This window comes from Candoia aspera, chromosome 2 (assembly GCF_035149785.1).
Source record: "Candoia aspera isolate rCanAsp1 chromosome 2, rCanAsp1.hap2, whole genome shotgun sequence".
NCBI lineage: Eukaryota > Metazoa > Chordata > Lepidosauria > Squamata > Boidae > Candoia > Candoia aspera.
Window position 1 is genome coordinate 255,222,828 of NC_086154.1, and position 19,588 is coordinate 255,242,415.

The 19,588-nt window shown below is 40.6% G+C and overlaps 1 protein-coding gene and 1 non-coding gene across 4 annotated transcripts in view; one reads left to right on the forward strand and one right to left on the reverse strand.

Moving 5' to 3' along the window:
• Positions 1–14,539, forward strand: part of MYO5B (myosin VB) — a 251,727-nt gene extending 237,188 nt beyond the window's left edge. For all 3 annotated transcript variants that reach the window (XM_063295830.1, XM_063295833.1, XM_063295832.1), the window contains 8 exons: positions 2,226–2,369; positions 3,022–3,173; positions 3,871–3,960; positions 5,571–5,721; positions 6,780–7,065; positions 7,946–8,120; positions 8,629–8,709; positions 11,238–14,539. In XM_063295830.1, coding sequence (XP_063151900.1) covers positions 2,226–2,369; positions 3,022–3,173; positions 3,871–3,960; positions 5,571–5,721; positions 6,780–7,065; positions 7,946–8,120; positions 8,629–8,709; positions 11,238–11,390 — 1,232 coding nt within the window. In that variant the 3' untranslated portion in view covers positions 11,391–14,539. The remainder of the gene's footprint in view (positions 1–2,225; positions 2,370–3,021; positions 3,174–3,870; positions 3,961–5,570; positions 5,722–6,779; positions 7,066–7,945; positions 8,121–8,628; positions 8,710–11,237) is intronic.
• Positions 14,540–17,645: 3,106 nt separating this feature from the next.
• On the reverse strand, positions 17,646–17,731 carry LOC134492600 (small Cajal body-specific RNA 18). Its single transcript, XR_010067476.1, has one exon. It is a non-coding gene; the product is annotated as a small Cajal body-specific RNA 18 (non-coding RNA).
• Between the last annotated feature and the right edge of the window lie 1,857 nt (positions 17,732–19,588).

A 19,588-nucleotide genomic window follows, 5' to 3' on the forward strand; every position in this document is an offset into this window, starting at 1 on the left:
AGGAACTGGAAAACTTTAAAAAGTAATTTTTTCCTGCGATCTCCAGTCCTCCTTTGGTGTTGCTGTTTCCAGGATCAGGGGGGAAAGTCTCCACCTGCTGGTTCTCACTGCACTAAAGGAGGATTTTTAGAGAATCCCATGTATTTGCAGTCATGGAAAGGAGAAGAGGCATATTGGAAATGAGACTGCATTTCCTAGTTCTTTTGATTTTGGTGGCTTGACAGAGTGATTAGCTACTGCAGCTTGGATCCGAAAACCTGGTTCCCGGAAAGTTGATCATGAAATGAAATTCAGCCGAAGGAATTGGAGACTCTACATCATGGCACCTGGCACAGATGGCTCTTTTCATTGTAATTTATATCCATGAAACTGACTGGCACAAAGTTACTTGAATTGTGCCTTAATATCCATTTCCTTAATACATTTCACAACTGCAGCATTTGTTCCCTGGTGAAGGCAGTGGGGGTTACCCTCTATCCTCAGCAAGGTTATTAAGCCCCAATTTAATTACCATCTTCATCTTCTTATTAAGAGTTGAGGGCTAGTTATTTTTCATACATGTGAATGTAGCAGATTGGTCTAACGCTTATCCTGACAGTTTTACTGAATCCCACTGAGAGTGAGGTTAGGTACGGCAAATTATGCAGTAGCTCTGACTAGGTCTTCTCTTTACTTTGCAAGGCACACTTAAACCCCATGAAAATATGGTGAGAATCACAGTAACGGTAAAATGGGGATCAGACCTATTCATTACACTCCCTCTTCAATCTTTTTATATATACAACTTTTATTGAACTTTTGAACTAGTACAACTACAAAAACAAATGATACAATTATTAAAAAGAACTAAACTAAACTCTTTCATTTCAACTATTATTAAATGAGTTATATACCTAAAAAAACTAATCATACGAGCTAGAAGTGAAAGAAGGGGAAGAAAAACCAAAAAGAAAATCAAAGAAAGAAAATAAAATAAAAACCCTCAAAATCTTGAAAAATTCCACTACTTTTCTGTGACTGTATATTACATATATAAAGGGTGTACCAAAAGTCAGACCCATAGGCCAGTTGCAATATTTTAATAATTAATATTTTTTTCAGAGTACTGTATGTAGGAATGTTCAAAGATCCTGCATCAAATAAGTAAGGAAGTGTTTAGAAGAAAATGGCAACCAGTATGAACATTTAATATAATTTATATAATGAATTATTTATGGGTCCTGACTTTTGGTACACCCTGTATATCAGTGTTTCTCAACCTCAGCAGCTTTAAGATGTGTGGATTTCAACTCCCAAAATTCTGAGAGTTGAAGTCCACACATCTTAAAGTTGCTGAGGTTGAGAAACACTGCTGTATAGTATGTGTATATATGTGTCTGTGTGTACATATAGGCATATGTATGTATATAGGGTGTACCAGAAATCAGGACCCATAGACAATTTTATGTCTGTAGAATCATTGGGAGCTGCTGCTGGTATCAACCAGTATATTTATCTTTGGAAAGAACAGTAAGATCTTCTCTCCATTGAACAACTGATGGAAAAGATCCATTATCTGGACTCTGCACCTTTTTCCAAACACATGTATTGGCTTCCCTCTGGGTACATGTGCTTAGAAAAATCTGTGGAGTAGGTTCTTTTGCACTGCTGTGGAAAATTCAGAAAAGGATATGATGTGTCCAGGACAGGAGGTGCGAATCTCTGAGTCTGTGCCAACTGGGTCTTTCAAGCAGACCTGAACATGGGATTTGCAGATGTCTGCTGGAGGCTTTTGTGGCTGAATGCTGCTCCACACAAGACAGGGAAATGGACCATACATTTCAGCTTTCTAATCTATCTATGTGGTAGGAGTCGAAAATGACTTGATGGCACATAAACAATTTTCGTTAGAGGAGACCTCTGTCACAAGTACTTCTGGGAGTACATAATCATAGGCATTAGAGTACTGGTGGGTGGCTATGTTTTTTTTCATGGCAATGCTGGTTCTTACCATGGAATTTACCCTGAAGAGGATGAGAAGGAAACATACAGGTCCATAACCTCCTTCTGACTTTTTAACCAGAGCTGAGACATTTTTCATGTTACATTCGTGTTACTTCAGTTATCATTTTCGGAGCTCCAAAGGGCTGGTGCCGACCACCGAGTCAGCCAGGCCTCTGAACAGCACTGCTGCTTTAGGCCATCTGTTAAAGGGTCTGAGTGTTTTATTGATCTGCCTTTTGCAGCTGATCAAGCCATTATGCATACTGAAAAGCGGCACCATGAACTCAATAGGCAGGTGGCTGTCCAAAGGAAGGAAAAAGACTTCCAGGGGATGTTGGAATATTTCAAAGAGGATGAGCCTTTACTCATAAAAAATCTCATTACAGGTAAACCACTTTGTTTGACTTCTCAACCTAGTTGTTAATATTGTAGTTATATATGGGGTTTCTAGTGGTTTGCTACCCAAGGAAGAACAAACCTGATCAGGCATTTAGAGTCACAGGACTGTAGAGTTGGAAGGGTGCATTTACCTACTTTAAGTAGTCAAGGAATCCCATTCCTCCTCATCAGGGAATCCAAATTAAAGGAGAGCTATTTATTTTCTCTTAAATGTGTCTGATCAAAGGGAGGCCAGTGCTTCTGTAAGCAATTGGTCCTACCAATGTTACTACTGTTAGGAGGGAAAGTCCTTATAAAATTGAGAAGAAGTACAAATGTCATTTCAAAAGTTTGAATTGAAAAATTGAGTTACATGTTTAACAATAGATCATCAAGCATAATTTATTTCAGTTTTCTTTCTTGGCCTGGTATGGTTCTACTTGGTAACAACTCCAAAATAAGTAATGGGAATAACTGGAGTTTTTTTTTAAATGGGACAGATCTTTAAATATATGTTACGCTGGAGGAATGAGACCAGTTAATAAAAATAATGCTGTGATTGATTTTGATTGAGATAAGTGCCCAGGGCCCATCAGTACAGAATTTCTGTAATAGTGCCAAGGAATCCAGTTGTTGAAAGGCTTTTTTTCCTGCCTACAGATCTGAAGCCCCAAACCGTATCTGCCACCGTGCCCTGCTTGCCTGCCTACATCCTTTTTATGTGCATCAGACATGCTGATTACGTTAATGATGACCATAAAGTGCACTCCTTGCTTACCTCCACTATTAACGGCATTAAAAAAGTATTAAAGGTAAAAAAAAAAAGTTTCCTTTCTAATGGGTAGACTCTGGCATGTTTATTGGATGATACATGTCTTTGAGATGACTCAAGGTACCTAGGGAACAGACACGTTTTAAGTAGAAGATCAAAGAAGCAGAAAGCAGAGTTTATTTGTAAGCTGAGACTGTGTGTGGCATCCAAGACTGGCTTTTTGTTATATTGCCTCTACTACAGTCTTCAGAATCTCTAGGCTTCACAATCTAGTTCCGGATGCAGAGAGTTAACCAGAGATTGCATGAGAAATATTCCAGTAGGAAAAGTAGTAAGATTTGTTGGGGTCAAACTCAAGATGTAACATTGCAAGATAGCTTCATTGGAAGGAAGGAAGCAAACTGGAACCACCTCTGGGGACCTCTGGGATCACTTCATCTGCTCCTCTGTCCTTAGGCCCTCCCTTCAGACTCCTTGACCTTGCTTTTCTTCCAGGCAGACTCCTTGAAATCCAGCACTCCTTTTCCAACACAAGAGTTGGAAATAAGAGGCTGGCATTTCCAGTGAAGATCTCCTAAGTGAGAGGCTGCAAGGATTATTTATTTATTTGTCTATTTACAATCCTTTGTATGCTGCCTACTTGAGCAGCTTTAGAGCAGGATTCCAGTTATTCATCCTTTTCATGGCATAAATGACAAAAGGAGAAGATTCATGGTATTTATTTGGCCTCTCCATAGAAACATAACGAGGACTTTGAGATGACATCATTCTGGCTGTCCAACTCATGTCGCCTTCTACATTGTCTGAAGCAATACAGCGGAGATACGGTGAGATAGTGGTTGTAGTGCGTTGCTAAAAATAAGTCTTTGATTCTCCCTAATGGATGATCTACAGTACGTCTGGGATTCCCAGACTACAATGAATATACTCCCATTCAGTTCAGTAGGACTTGCTAAGGAGGTTGCTGCAATTTAGGCTTCCTGTGTTAACACAGTCTGCAAACTCTACCATACCATTCCTACCTCTTCATGGATGGAAGGGTTCACTGGAGGAAATTAATTTGCTATTAGAATATGTTTTTGCCTCTTATGGATCTTGGCTTGTTCCAATCTGAGTTTCTGCTGATCTTGTTATTGAATTATAGATCTGACTATTGGACTAAAAATGTAACAAATAAAAGCAACAGAATGGTTTTAGAGAGCATCCAGAACAAGAAATCTATGCACCTGGGCAGTTTCCTGGACATAAACCTTGTTGAACTCACTTCTGAGTTAGCATTCACGGGACTGCATTGCTAGTGGTATACAAAATGCCCTATCCCTATTTTATCGGTTTTCATGAACTAATAACCAAATGAAAATAAGTCTGAGGCAGGGGGAGGTGATGAGTGTCAGCTTTCCTTCCCTGCCTCCCCGGCCCTTTCCCACACTTTTTAAGTATAAAACATAAAAACTCCAGATTTCACTCTAATACCTTGAAACTCTTCACTACAGGTAGTCCTTGACTTAGTTGTTCAGTGACCATTCGAAGTTACGACGGTGCTGAAGGAATGTAGTAACAACTGGTCCTCGGAGTTGCAGCTGTCCCAGCACCTCTGTGGTCATCTGATAGCAATTTGGGCACTTGGCAAAACTGTTCACACTTACGACCAGTTGCCAAGCAGCCCGTGATCATGTGATCAGCATTTGCAATCTTCCCTGTTGGCTTCTCCACAAAGCTAGTGGGGAAGCCAGCAGGGAAGGTCGCAAGTCACTGGGGTAGGTCTCACCCACCTGTGCACCCTCCCCAGCCCCTCTGCTCTCATGCCACGCCACCCACTTGCACTCTACGCACCTTATCCAACCCTCTCCTGCAGCCCCGCGCACCCCCTCCCCCCCTCCCCCACCCAGCAGCAGACACTTACCTGCCTGCCAGCCTGGGACTTGCAACTTCCTGCTGACTTCCCCACTGACTTTGGTTGTGGGAAGCCAGCAGGAAGTTGCCTCGCCTGATGACCATGGGATTCGGTTAACAAAGGCAACTGGGACTGCAGGGATTGCTGTTGCTAAGCGATGACCGCATCGCTTAGCAATGAAAATTCCGGTCCCAGTTGTCATAAGTCGAGGACTACCTGTAACTTCGCTTTGTCACTTGGAGAGTTGCTCTGGGTAGCAGACCCACCATACAGGAAACAGTCGATCTCAAGCGACTGGAATCCAAGACTGCAACAACTCTTCAGACATCATAAGGTCTCATTTAACCCTGCAGCCATCCTGGAAGTGAACTTTAATTTGTGGGTTTCTCTGAAATCTAGCCAAAAGTGCCATTTGTCCTCAGAATTATCTCCACAAACCTTTTGCTTTACATACCACCATTAACAATATTTGGTGTTTTTCTCTACATAATTTTAACCCAACCTGCTGTTACATTGCTACCTGCTGTTGATCTCCCTTTGCAGGGCTTTATGACCCAAAATACCACAAAGCAGAATGAACATTGTCTGAAGAACTTTGACCTCACTGAGTACCGTCAGGTCTTGAGCGATCTCTCCATCCAGATCTACCAGCAACTCATCAAAATTGCCGAGGGCGTCTTGCAGCCCATGATAGGTGAAAGGCATATTTAACTCAACCTAGTGGTACAACTGAGGATGATCTACATTCTGCTCACTCCCTGGAACTGTGAAATTAAACCCATTAGATCCGTATTCCTGTCCGGGGCTAAAATTGCAATCCACCCAGTTGCATAACTGCCACGAGTAGTATTATTTCATGTCCCATTCATTTGAATTGGGTTTGCAGAGAAGCAGTCCTGGGTGGTTTGTAAACCAGCGTAGTGTTACATTTTTCTACACAGAAATGCTTTTTGCAGCTATTCTTTGGGAAGACGTGGGCAGAACGCTTAATTGGACTTGAAAATCCATTTGAATCTGTTTCCAGTAGGTGGAAGGCACCTAAGGTAGTGGATTGCATGGAAATCACTCCTGTGTCTCCTCTCCATTCCAAGACTCCATCCTAAGCCACAAGACTTAGAACATGTGAAGCAAATCTTCATAGTCTGGCATCCTACGTCTAGTCCTGTAACCTTCCTCCACTAATTATCTGTTTTCAGGTTCTGGAAATGAAATTCTCAGTCATTCTTCAGCTCCCCTTTTGCCTTCTGGGGTCTGTGTAGCATTCATTCAAACTTCCTGATAGGAGCTGTCTCATGAATTCATTATATGTTCCAGTGTTGATCATTTTTACAATATGTTGCATTCTAATCTTCTTTTTTACTGATGGGATTTCAGCATTTTATAACCATTGACTAATTAGTCTTTCTCAACACTCCAAAGCAAAAAGAACACTGAGTAAAATTATCCCTAGGGCAATAGCAGTGGAAATAATTTGACAAAGAACATTTTCCTTACTGCTTGGAGAAAGCCCGTGAGTTCTTTTTCCCTCTGGACCATTTTTGCTGGGATTGTGAGTATCCTTGCAGGTATTCACTTGCAAGACTCAGATATGTATTACTTATAATTCAAAGGTATGGTTTGGGCAAGGGGGGGATGGCAAGAGCAACTGATTGAGAATAATAATAATAATAATAATAATAATAATAATAATGACATTGGAATTTGCACAGCTTATGTTGCTTGCCTTTTGAGAATCGTTTCTTTTCCTTCCAGTGACTGCTGTATTGGAAAATGAAAGCATCCAGGGCCTCTCGGGTGTGAAGCCAATGGGCTACCGGAAACGGACCTCCAGCAGAGGGGACAGCGAGAACGTCTACAGTTTGGAAGGAATCATCCGTCAACTGAACACTTTTCTGAGCATCATGTACGACCAGGGCCTTGACCCAGAGATCATCCAACAGGCCATCAAGCAGCTCTTCTACATGATCAGTGCTGTGGCCTTGAACAACCTCCTGCTGAGGAAGGATGTATGTTCTTGGAGCACAGGCATGCAGATCAGGTAGGGTTCAGGCTGAAGGGTGTGCTGCTGAACCATCCAAGGCTGAGTGGGCACGTTCTGCTGGAGGAGGGGGAAGCAGTGAGGATGATGCTGGAGACCCATGGGGCAGTGCTCCTCCCCCTGCCATACCTGCCTGTGCTTCAGAACCTTTGGCTATTCGGGCATTGCACGCTACGGGACTGCGTCCAAAAACAAGGGAGAGCAAATGAACACTAGCCCAATCTGGTGTAAATCTGGTCCTCCTTCATTGGAGTTGCTCTACCCAGGCATGTTAATTGCTTAGCAATTCAACGTTTGAAGGGAAAGCAGGCTGTAATGTGATATATTGTGGAAAAATGGTCTCTGATGTTTGCTCTGTAATGATTTATTCGTACTTGCAATACATCCCTTATGTTGCATTTATATGTTGATGGAAACATGGGGAGCTGCTTTATATCAGAGTATTTTTCCATCAGACCTAGTCTTGACCAGTAGCTGCTCTCAAGGAGCTTGGAGAGCACATCTTTTGCCGTTGTCTTGCATCTTGGTCTTCATTAAACTGACACAGGGCACAGGCTGTTGTAGTTGATCCTTTTCAAATAGAGATGCCAGAGATGACTTCATGCAGAGCCAATGCCATAAGCTGAGCCATAGGCTCTCTTGAATTAATGCGCATCGGAGATGTGAAGATTGCTCAAAACATAGCTTGTGAATGCAGGGCTGGACAAACATTTTAACCCAAGTCTTAATCTAGCTATTTGGCTGCAAAACAGCCTGGCTAAGTATTTTTTTAAAAAATACTCCTGTGGAAGAAATTGTTGAGAATACCCAAACCATTCAGGATTGAGAAACATCCTGCCAGTTCTTCTTGTAACTTGCATCTCCCTTGTGTTGGGTCCAGGTTTAACATCAGCCAACTGGAGGAATGGTTGAGAGGAAAGAACCTGCATCACAGTGGGGCTGCCAAGAACCTGGAGCCATTGATCCAGGCAGCACAACTCCTGCAGTTGAAAAAGAAAACCCCTGAAGATGCTGAGGCCATCTGTTCCTTATGCACATCCCTCACTACCCAGCAGGTACACATGTTGATTTATTTATGAACTCAGAGCAACAAATAAAAGGTTGAATGTGAGAATAAGTCCTCCTCTTTACCTCTTTTATCTTCAAATCCTGTTAATTCAGTGTAGAAGATCACCAGAGAGCTTCAGGCCAGAGTGGGGATTTGAACTAGGTGTCCCTTCTTTGGGTCAAATCACTATGCCGTAGTGCTGATATCTTGCAGATAATTTCCCAAGACATTTTACCTTGATCAGGTCCAGAGTTTGGCTGGTGAAACTTATATTAAGTGGCCCAGGGAGGTATTCGAAAAAGTCAGTGGATAAATGGGGCACATGTTCAGAATCCGCCAGTTCTCTTGAGGGTCTGCTTGCAGTTGGAGAGCCCATGTTGTCCTTCTAAGCTGAAATTCCACCTGTTTCCTACACTTGTTCTGTTGAGATCCTGTGACGTCTGTTTATAAAATAGTGATGTCACAGAGCATGTTGCCTCTCCTCTGTAACCCTCATTTGATCTTTCCCTCCTTAGATTGTAAAAATACTAAATCTTTACACTCCTGTGAATGAGTTTGAAGAGCGAGTGACGGTAGCCTTCATAAGAAACATTCAGGTAAGTCTGTACTAAATATAGGAAATTTTACATCTGCCACACATTAAAAAAGTCATATATCTAGTTTTTATAATGTACCCTTGGAGGCCCATTTGTAACTCTGGAACACAACAAGTAAACTGAAAGCATTTAGATCACATATCTGTACTGGCATGCCTTGAGTTCCTTCTGCATAGAAACGCAGGAAAATAAACCAGAATAACAACATTTTATCTCAGCCTAAAAGCAGACAGAAGAGATGATGAAAATTCCTAAATCTCTCAACACACTGACAAATTCAATCACAATTTCACCTGAGAAACTGTTGACATTTTAGACCAAGCCAAATTTTAAAGTGCTAGGGAATTCCTAGAAGCTTGGCATTCAGATAAATCAGCCATCAACAGAGACAGAGATAAACCCCATCCATGTGCCATTTAAAAGATATTACCAAAAGTCAAGGAAGGAAACAAGCAGCCCAGCGCACATCTTCCTGAGCAGTCAACACCCAGATAAGCAGGAAACAGCACCAGAAGAAACAGTATCATAATCAAGGAACCACCAAGAAGAAGACATCATACCCCAACCTAGACTGGTCAGATATTATATATAAACATTCAGCAAACCTCACTCTCCCATGCATGGATGTTGTTACCTAGCCTGGTGGTGAAACATCTGCAGGAAAACCACCAAGCTCAGAGAACACCAGGAACCCAACAGTTCAACCCTGAGCTGCATGTACTCCCTACTATGGAAAAGCAAACAAGCGCTAGCCTCTTATCTTTGTGTCCTCTCATAAATAGAAATACATAAAGCTGCCTTTAAGTCAGATAGTTGGTCCACTATTTCTCTATATAAAGCTCTATTAATGTTCAAAGTATAGATAGAATACAAAATAGAAAGTATAGAAGTTAGAATATAGAACTAAAGAAAAAAGAAAACTAAAAGTGCAAATAGGTAGAAACCAGAAATTGACTTCCAACTTTCTCCAGTACAGATATAGGTAAATTTACAAGTATAATCTCTTACCATTAATTAAACCTTAGTAACATTATTTCTATCGAAACAAACCATTAATCAGTAAAACCCAAAATCAAAACATCGTTTTTTTTCTAACACAAGCAGGTAATCTAAAAGTGGCTGCCAAGTGGAAATAAATCCCAAGAAGCGTATTTTCCCTTATTAATGCCATTAACTTAGCCATTTGAGCCAAGTCCATTAGTTTAATAATCCAGTCTTCCACTGTAAGTATTGGTCCACTGTTTCAAGTGGCAGCAATGGCCTGTTTTGAGGTGACTTTTCCTCTTTTGCTGTTTGACACTCACTTTAATTAGAGGTGCTAAGAAATGGGCCTGCAATCTTGTGCACGCGAGGCCTGTGTCTGAGCTACGGCTTCACCTGTTCCCATTCTACAAGGCTAATAAAATGAGGTGAGACAGGGCTGAATACTGCTGGGAGAATTTCGTCTGTCTGTCCAGCCTGACAAACAGTAAAGGCATGAAGAATAAGGAAAGATTGCCAAATTTGTAGGGCATGGAATTAAACTCCCCTTGGTGTGCACCATCCAGAGTCATTGAGAGTTGGGCAGCTACATGGTGATGATGATGATGGCTTGTCCCAGAGTTGTGTTTGTAGAGCCCAGTGAGTAAACCAGAGGGGGGTTAAGAATGGCTGAAATATAAAAATGGATCAGGTTGGGCATTTGGCCTACCTCAAAAGATCTGGTCAGCTCCCCTTAACTGGGCAAAGACATCTGCCCAGACAACTGTACCAAAGAAGGCTTCCCGTCCCACAGAGGAAGGTGGGACAGGAAAGCCCGCTTTCACTTATCCCATGCATCAGGGATCCAATCAAATGGTTTTTTTTTAAAGTAATGAATTACAGATTTCATAATCAAGTTACCTAGGTTTCAACAAATCTAACCTCTTCACTAAATGTGATGCTGGCTTTTTGTTTAGGACATCATGGTCCCCCTACAGTTACAGTTGCTGTAGCCTGACCCTGGTACTCCAGGATAAAAGGCTGAGAAGTGCCTGCCAAATGGTTCACCTTCACCATATCCAAGGTTGAACTGAAAACAGAAACAAAGCCTAACAGCTGCTGCTGTTTAAAAACACTAGAACAAACTGTCAGGCTATTTGCTCCAATTTACACGGTACACCAGGTGGAGCTATGGCCAGTCCTAGCTGCGATCTCTGCTTCTACTGCTGTTCTTGCGGGAAGATGCCTATCGCTAGATAGTGCCAGAAGTGAGACACGGCTAGTTTTCAGACAAGCAGGCAATCCTCATTTCTGACCAAGTGATCAAATGGAACGGGACAATAACGAAGTAAGGTTAGATGCCACCTACAAAGCTTGGCTTCAAATGAATCAGTTGAGGGTGTCCCACTGGTCAGATGACTGCTTTGCCTTCCTGAGGCTCACACAGATGAGTTTTTGGCTTCCTACTCTACAGAAACTCAAGACTCAGCTGTGAGGGCAAAGTGGTAGCTTAAAACAGCCACGTACCTTCTTTCTTTGCTAATGATTTTCTTTCCCATCTCTTTTAGGCACAATTGCAAGAGAGGAACGATCCTCCACAGCTGCTGTTAGACTTCAAATTCATGTTTCCTGTATTGTTTCCATTCAATCCTTCAGCTCTGACCATGGACTCGATTCACATCCCGGCGTCCCTCAACCTGGAATTTCTTAACCGAGTTTGAAGACAAGTATTTTTTTTTTCAGCCCAATTTTCCCAAAGTTTGAGCAAAAAACGAAGTGAAAATACAGGATCTCCTCAAATATGGACCAAATAATGGTGAAAGAACCAATACATGCCAATTAATCAGTGCTAAATTCTACAGCATAGAAAACTAATATTGCATTTGGGTTAGATGCTTTTTGGTTTGTATGAGGGATTTTTGGGGTGGGGGGTGAGGAGTAGATCTTGCAGTTGATACTTGAAACAAACACAAGAAGGGGTTGTACTGTTCGATATGCTAAAATATTTTCTCCCACTTCCATTAAGGCAGATGCACTTGAAAGTAGGATTTAAGTTTGTGAGTTGTCTCTCAAGTTTTGTGTTGAAACAACAGAAAGCCCAGATTGCCACCCGTTTTCCAGTTGTCTGTGGTGGTAGAGCTTGCTTGCCCAAACTGGAAGCCGTCTTCAGTTTCTTGGTTTTCAGAAAATAAAGTTGCTGCAGGATAAAATAAAAAATTGTGCCACAGCTTGAACAGATGTTACTAGAGGTGGGGACAGCATTATTTGCAACTTGCACTGAGGCTGGAGAATGCCACTTTGCATGTGAAGCAGACCCGTCATTGAAAGCTTCAGGCCCTCTCAGGGGAGTCTGCAAGGCATGGTTAAAAAATAATGGCGGCACGTGCATAAGAAAACGGGCAGAACTTCAATCACACCATTGTGGCTGCCATCTTGGCTCTTTTTTACCATACTCTGTGGACGCCCCTGGTCCATCTTTAACCTGCCAGGTGTCTGTTGACAATTTTTCCATATGTATCACTACGAATGTGAGGCTGTGGAGCCACAAACCTCTATGTTTGCTTAATGCCATAATCATAATTTCACTGCAAGCTGCTATTGATTCATTTGGGCCAGTAACTGACATGGCACCACTTGGGGAGAAAATGGTGTACTGGGTGCATTGGGTCTCAGACAGCAGGCCCATTCCTTGCCAGGATAGTTGAAGAGTCCTTATGATCACACTTGGGACTGTGCCAGGACACTGTGTAGATGTGCTGGCTCAGTTGTATGTCATTATGCAGTCAACATTCCCCCAGCACTGACTGAGCCGTGCAGAGGGAGCACACCTGCAGGGAACTGGGGTGTCAGGATGTGTTTCCAAGCCAGTTACAAGGACAATGTTTCGCACCATGAAATAGTCCATAAATTTGATAGTAAGATTCAGAGGGAAGCCTTTCAAGAGAATTAGCATGGAAACTAATGTAGAAGACCTCCTACCTTTATCAGCATTTTTATGCACAGAATAGGTAAGAAATTGTATTTCTTGCAAGAGCTAATCAGCACTTACTAAAGACTAGACAGCCCCATACTGCCCCCTCTCCAGTGGAAAGAATAAAACCTTCTTTACTGTTGTAAATGTGAAGACTCTTTCAATTATGTTTAATCTAATGGGATTTCCAAAAATCCTATCACCAAACTTGTTTCTCCAAATTTTATTTTTTAAGCATCTGCCATTTCTCAATGATTGTTCAGTGGCTATCATAGCCATTAAATTAGCACTCAGATAAAAGAAGACAAGAGACCATTATACAAATTAGTAAAGACAGCTCTATACAGAATTCATTATTTTGTAACCTCCTATAATTGCACTTAACTAGACAAACCTAGTAGGGTTACAAGCAAAAAAATATCTGATTGAATGACTTTTTTGAACTGTGCCCAGATGATTTTGGCATTTTTCGCTCTTGCAGGTTTGGCAGCAGATATCTGACCAGGGTGCTTTTAACAAGATGAGCACCATCCTTTTCAAAGTAATTTGGTTACTATAAATCAAACCCCCAGCTTCTAAAAGACTCTCCTCCATAATGGATTGATTCTAAAACATTCTAGTCTGATTCAGAAAATAACTGAAGGACCTGCCCGTTTTCAACCAATAATAGTCTCCAAGACAGCTGCAGTGCTTTGCACATTTGTCTGTGGGGCCCTGTTGCTCCATGGCTTTGCAGTATTGAATGTCTGAATGTCCTGAAGCACCGACGGACACAACAGGAGCATCTGCTATCCACGTGAGTTAGTGCTCACCTTAGTGCTTATAGTGCTGCTCCCAAACTGCAGCGCATGAATATGGCTATCAGTCATAAAGTTTAGTGTCTAGGGCAGTGTTTCTCAACCTTGGCAACTTTAAGATGGGTGGACTTCAACTCCCAGAATTCCCCAGCCAGCCTGGCTGGGGAATTCTGGGAGCTGAAGTCTACCCATCTTAAAGTTGCCAAGGTTGAGAAACAGAGCTAGGGAAGTTTTTCAAAATTCTGAATTCATTAAATGATTGCAGCTGTGTGGTAAAATGACAATTGCCTCCATGTAATTCTACAACTTGTCTTGTGTCATTTTTGTTTTCTGCCCCTGCAGAAAAACTCATGGTACCTGTTGTCCTGTAGTTTAACCCAATGATGCTTTATTCAACAGAATTTTCTATTACTCATTCATATCCCTATTTTAAGGCAAAAGAAGTTTTGTTCCAACAGTTGCTTTTCTCTCTTGTGATTTTCTGCATCAATACAAACACTCAAGGCTGTACCCACCAATTGGCAGATTCCCCCCCTCAAATTAAATAGGATAAATTTGTCCTTTGGCAGACCCCCTCTGGAGGTCCTGACCTTGAAACAAAAAAGCACAACCAGATTATTGCCTCTTATGGAACAAATCCCTTATTTACTCTCCTTTTCCTTTTATCACTTTCCAGTATAATATAAACAGTATGCACTGAATTTTTTTAAAGAACCGAATATTGCAATTCCTGTGTATTCCTTATGAATTCCCTATGCGTACTCATCAATAAAATAAAAGCAACGCACATTCTTGAAAAGTAACATATAAGCTAAAATAGTGCTGAAACGGCCACATAATTTTTCACCCCTTGTGGCCAGCTTCCTCTTCCTCCAGAGCAGGCCTTCTGTCCCCCACAAAAATGGGTGTGAAGTGGGGGCACTTTGCCAACTGTAATCCTACCTGCCACCTAAAAAAGGTATATGTGTAAAGTAAGCAATTATCCCCAAATTCTCCAGTGTAATGTGGAATTGAGTTGTTCTGTGTGCTGGACAAGTGGAAGTGTTGTAATCCCATATTGACAAGAAGCATCAATTTCTGTATAACAATCAATGTATATGTTTTTAAAAAAACCTTCAACCATTGCAGTTTCTAAATATGTTGGTATATTGAATTCTTACCAGGCAGACTAGAAAATGAGATGCAAAACCTTCTACAGACTCCTAAGAAAGTATATTTATAAAGCGTGGCTAAAGCTCTACTTAATGGTTATATTTCTCTACAGGACAGCAAGAAAGTTAATTTATATTATGTATAATATCTGTACATTTTTAAAATATGTTAGTAAAAGAGATAGAAATTGAATATTTGTAATTATCTGCAAACTTGGATTTACTGAAAGAACTTATGTTAAATAACTGATGTCTGTAATTTTTGTCATCTGTTTTTAAGATAACCTTGAGGTTTCTTTTTAAAAAGCCAATTTACTGGCAGTGCCATGCACAAACATGCTTTGTCTATCTCTAATTGACCATTTCTTTGATTTAAAGATACTTTAGCACAGATCAAAAAAGTGGATTGTGTCGCTTATTTCATCTTTTTATCATTTCTGACTGAATTCTTTCCTTCTGCATGCCTTTACATTATCATTCTCAATCACCATTTTTCTGAACTGAGTACTACAACTTTGGAGAAAAATTTAAGTATCACCCCAAATTCCCGTTGGATCTGTATGTAAACTGATGAAATTGCACATGAAATTAGACATCTTTAAAAGCCCATAAAGACCCAAAAATAGATTTGATTGGATTTTCCCCACAAGGTTTTTAGATTCCCCTAAGTGCTCTTTGCTGTGGGCCCAAGTTGGGAATTGTGAAGGGATAATTATTTCTAAAAGACCTACAAATTCACTAAAACAAGCATCAATAAATACTTGATTAATGCCTCACAGTATTTATAATTATCTAATAATGTTAACAAGGGTGCAGCCTTACATAGAACTTCTATTTGTTTAGGACAATTAGCATGGAAAGATTTCAGTAATTCCTGTTTGTATTAGTTTAATTTGAACTGTCTATAAAAAGAAATATATGGCCAAAATTCTTTCTCAGTTAAAAGCTGCTGCAAGAAATGCAGACTTATTAATTCATACTGATATTAACTATTAATAACTTTTTAAATGCTACAAGTCTCAAGTGTGCAAAAATTGGCAAGACTGGCTGTACATGGAAACCAGCAATATGAGGTTTCCAAGTTTCAAGTTACTGAACAGAATTCAAGCGATTTCCCCTATTCCAGCACATTTATATGGGTGTTTCTTACTCTTGAACTGTTAAGCTATAATAGAGTGTAGTAGTCAGAATTATCTAGTATTACAGGTTATCGTAGCTGACTGTCCCTTACGCCAATCAACTTATACTGCATGAGCCTTGCTCTTCAAGACTTTTTTTATACAGTACATATATTTAAAGATAACCCCCATAAAAGCTACAGAACTGCTCAAAGAATGCAAATGCTGGAGCATAAAATGAGTGTGAACCACCCCCCCACAAATCTATGATCACCTCAGCTTGATTAAAGCTGCAAGCGTGGATGGAATATTGCTACCGATAAAAAATATTTTTCCAGTTTGAACAAATGGGTAAATTACTGTACACCTGTTTATAGGAAAGTGACTGTAAAAGTCACCACCATTCCACTGTACATAAAATATGATGAAATAAATACTTTGGTATAAAAAGTTTGTTCTGTTTGTTTTTCTGCTAGTGTCCATCTTCAAAGGTCACTCTAAAAGAGTAATGAATTTGTTTTATAAACTCTTCGTAGTACATCTATATGGGTATATTTCCTTCTGGAGTTCCAAGTGTCCCATGTAAAAGCTGCGGTAATAGAGCTATTTATTTTTTTATCCTGCCTTTATTTTTATAAATAACTCAAGGCGGCGAACATACCTGATACTTCCTCCTCCTCCTATTTTCCCCACAACCACCACCCTGTGAGGTGGGTTGGGCTGAGAAGAGTGACTGGTCCAAGGTCATCCAGGCAGCTCTCATGCCTAAGGTGGGACTAGAACTCAGTCTCCTGGTTTCTAGCCTGTGGCCTTAACCACTAGACCAAACTGGCTCTTATCATGGCTATCATCATGCCATGATAAGATTGCTTCTTAAATTGTTGTAAATTATTGGAGAAAACAAATATAGTTGGGTTGATGAAAGATATGTCAAATCCAAGTCGTCTGGGGGTGGGGGAAGGTTCTGAAACACATTTCTATGGAATACCTGCTGTGCTTATTTACAATTTATTATTAGTTTATTATTTAATTGCCAAACTTTTCATCTATGGGGTACATACTTTAAAACCCTGCATTTTTAATGCAGCGTACAGACCTTAGTATGCCGACAGTATCAATTAATATCAATTAAGAGGAAAACAGGACACTGTTGGCTCAGTAGCTCATAATCGTTGCATTATTTAACAATTTCGTATTAATAGACTGGCCCTTTCAGAAGTTTCCACTTTAAACCGTCCACTGTATGTGAAAAGTAGGGCAGCAAATATATGCTTGTTGTAGAATTAAGTCCCACTAACCTCAGTGGTATTTCTCTCAGTACAAAAACACATAGGATTGCACTATTCCAATTTCAGGGTATTTTTAAAACATGCCTTCTAAAGGATTAAAGGTGGACTGATGTTTTGACATTAATTTTGGAACAAACCAGTACTTAGGCAAGAAGCCTTGCTAGAATGTTTCTTTTGGGATAAACATTCAGTTTTAGCCATTCAATGAACTGCATTCAACTGGAAAAAGAAGTGCCCAGGTTACGTTAACATTCCAGAGTCTTAAAGGGGGGACTCATAACTTGGCAGTAGGCTAGAGGCAGATTAAGTTAAAAAGTTGCATTTTATACTGGCTTGCTAATTTTAATTATGTTTTCCTTTGATGTTATACACCACCCAGAGTCCTGTGGGATCGGGGCAGGTTACAAGCACTGTATATAAATAAATAATTGGATAAACTGAGGAGGGGGGAAAAAAAATACAGACCAGCTCAGTCACCTACCAAGGTGCATAGTTGAGTGGAGATTTTAACACTGCTCTTCACAATCCCAGCCAAACCCTCTGTGTGTTCCACAATAAAGGCTTTTGCCCAGCTGACCTTAGATTTTTCTTCTGTGCCTTGGGTTCTGTACATCAGCAACCAAGAAGGAACTACAGGGCCACCAAAGCATTGGTCTCAGATGCCTTTGTTAGCACAAATTTCGTCATTCAGTTCCACAGAATTCAGATTGCGCAGTGGGCTATTCATCACAGACCAGCAATGGCAGGAAGGGGCAATGTTCCCCAAATGGGACCACCTGTAATGCGCTCTACACAGGGGTCCCCTTGGAAAGCACTTTGGAGCTGCCAGTGGCACAAAGTGCAGCAGTCCCCATGGGCTGTGTGGGTACATCCCAAGATACTCACCGCTTCCTACTGCTACAGGAACTGCATGGGTTGCCAGTTGGCTTCTGGATGCAATTCAAGTTGCTGGTTGGCTGAGGGACCACCATCTCCCATATTCATTTACCTGTCCAGTCAGACCAAACCTCCAGGTCCCATCTACACAAGGGTGTCACATGGCAGGACCTTAAAGACAGGCATTTTTGGTCTTTGTGCCTCTACTTTGGAGATCCAGTTTACTACTTTCCTCCTAGATTTCAGGAGAGCTGTTAAGACCTGATGGTTCCCTCAAGCCCAGGAGGAGGGCATGTGATAACTGAAAGTTGGAATCTAATGGATGCACAACACTGTGTATTATTCCTTTTGAGGAGGTTGCTTTTTTTTTTTGAGGATCTTGATTGTAAACCACCCAGAGCCTTTGAGCATACAAATTAAGTAAATCAATCTGAACCAGACAGATCAGACACATCACAAAGCAAAATGCTCTTGCAAATATTTGCATAACATTGTTGGGAATAGTCCATCATTTCTGTCCTGTATGCACAAGTGCCAAAATGATTTTCAGAATCCAGCATACTATACTAGCCCCCCATTCCAAGTGAAGTCGATTAGCAAAACTGGCTAGAGAACTGCAAGTTACCATTATGACCCTCCATTGTGACATTTCCATTATTGAACAAGGAATGCTTGCTATTCCTAGAGAGGACTATGATGGCTTATGACTTCTTTCTGTTCTTCAGTCATTCAGGTTCTTCCAGTTCTTGATGACCTGATAGACATAATTTTGCCAGGACTGTCTCTTGAGTTCTTGTGACGGTATCTAGCACCTTGTCTGTTGGTGGGCTCTTTTTCAATTGCCCTTAATTTTTCCAGGCATCCAGGTCTTCTCTAGTGACACCTACCTTCACATTACTGGTACTATAAATCAATGTGCAGTTTCCTGCTGCCCCAGAAAAATAGACAGCTTTTTTGCATTTCTGTAATTCCTGTTGAAAATAACGAACACCTTGCAGCAATTAAAGTCAGGTGACATAATGGTTTTGAGAAATATCTCTTAGCCTTTTTATTTGAAAAGTCTCTACAAGTTTTGATTAATCAATACACTGAGTAAGTTCATGTTCAGTAAATGATAGCATTAAGTCTTTCAATCACTATTCACTTACATCTGACAATGCATAATTCTTAGACTGCTTGCTGAAAGTGCAGCCTCCTCCTCCAATTATTATTTCAAGAAATAACTGTTCAAATAGGATTAACCATTCAATAGTTCAGACATACTTCCCCCTTTATTAGATGCAGCACTGTACAGAGTTTTTAATTTGGTGAAAATAGGTTTGGCATATTTTACAATCTGAGAAATCTAACCTTCTGCAATCAATTGCTGACTCTTATTTTTCCATTCTAAGATTGCACTGAAACACTAACCAAATTCTTCCCATGCAATAAAACAAGAAAGTAATATATAAAAATTACAGGCCACTGCACAAAGAAACGTTCTCCACCTCTCCAAGTGTTAGCATCTGTCTCATAACACTGAAATTCAGTCACTTTAAAATGATCTGCAGATTCTCTTGGATGGCTAAGAGTTGAATTTTAATATTAAATTAACTGGCAGGTTTTGATTCTGAGATTATACAAGCCATTGTTCCTTCCAATATTTTGTCACAATATCAATTAGGTTAGAACTATCTGAAAGTTGGAGAGCCAGTTTGGTGTAGCGATTAAGACATCA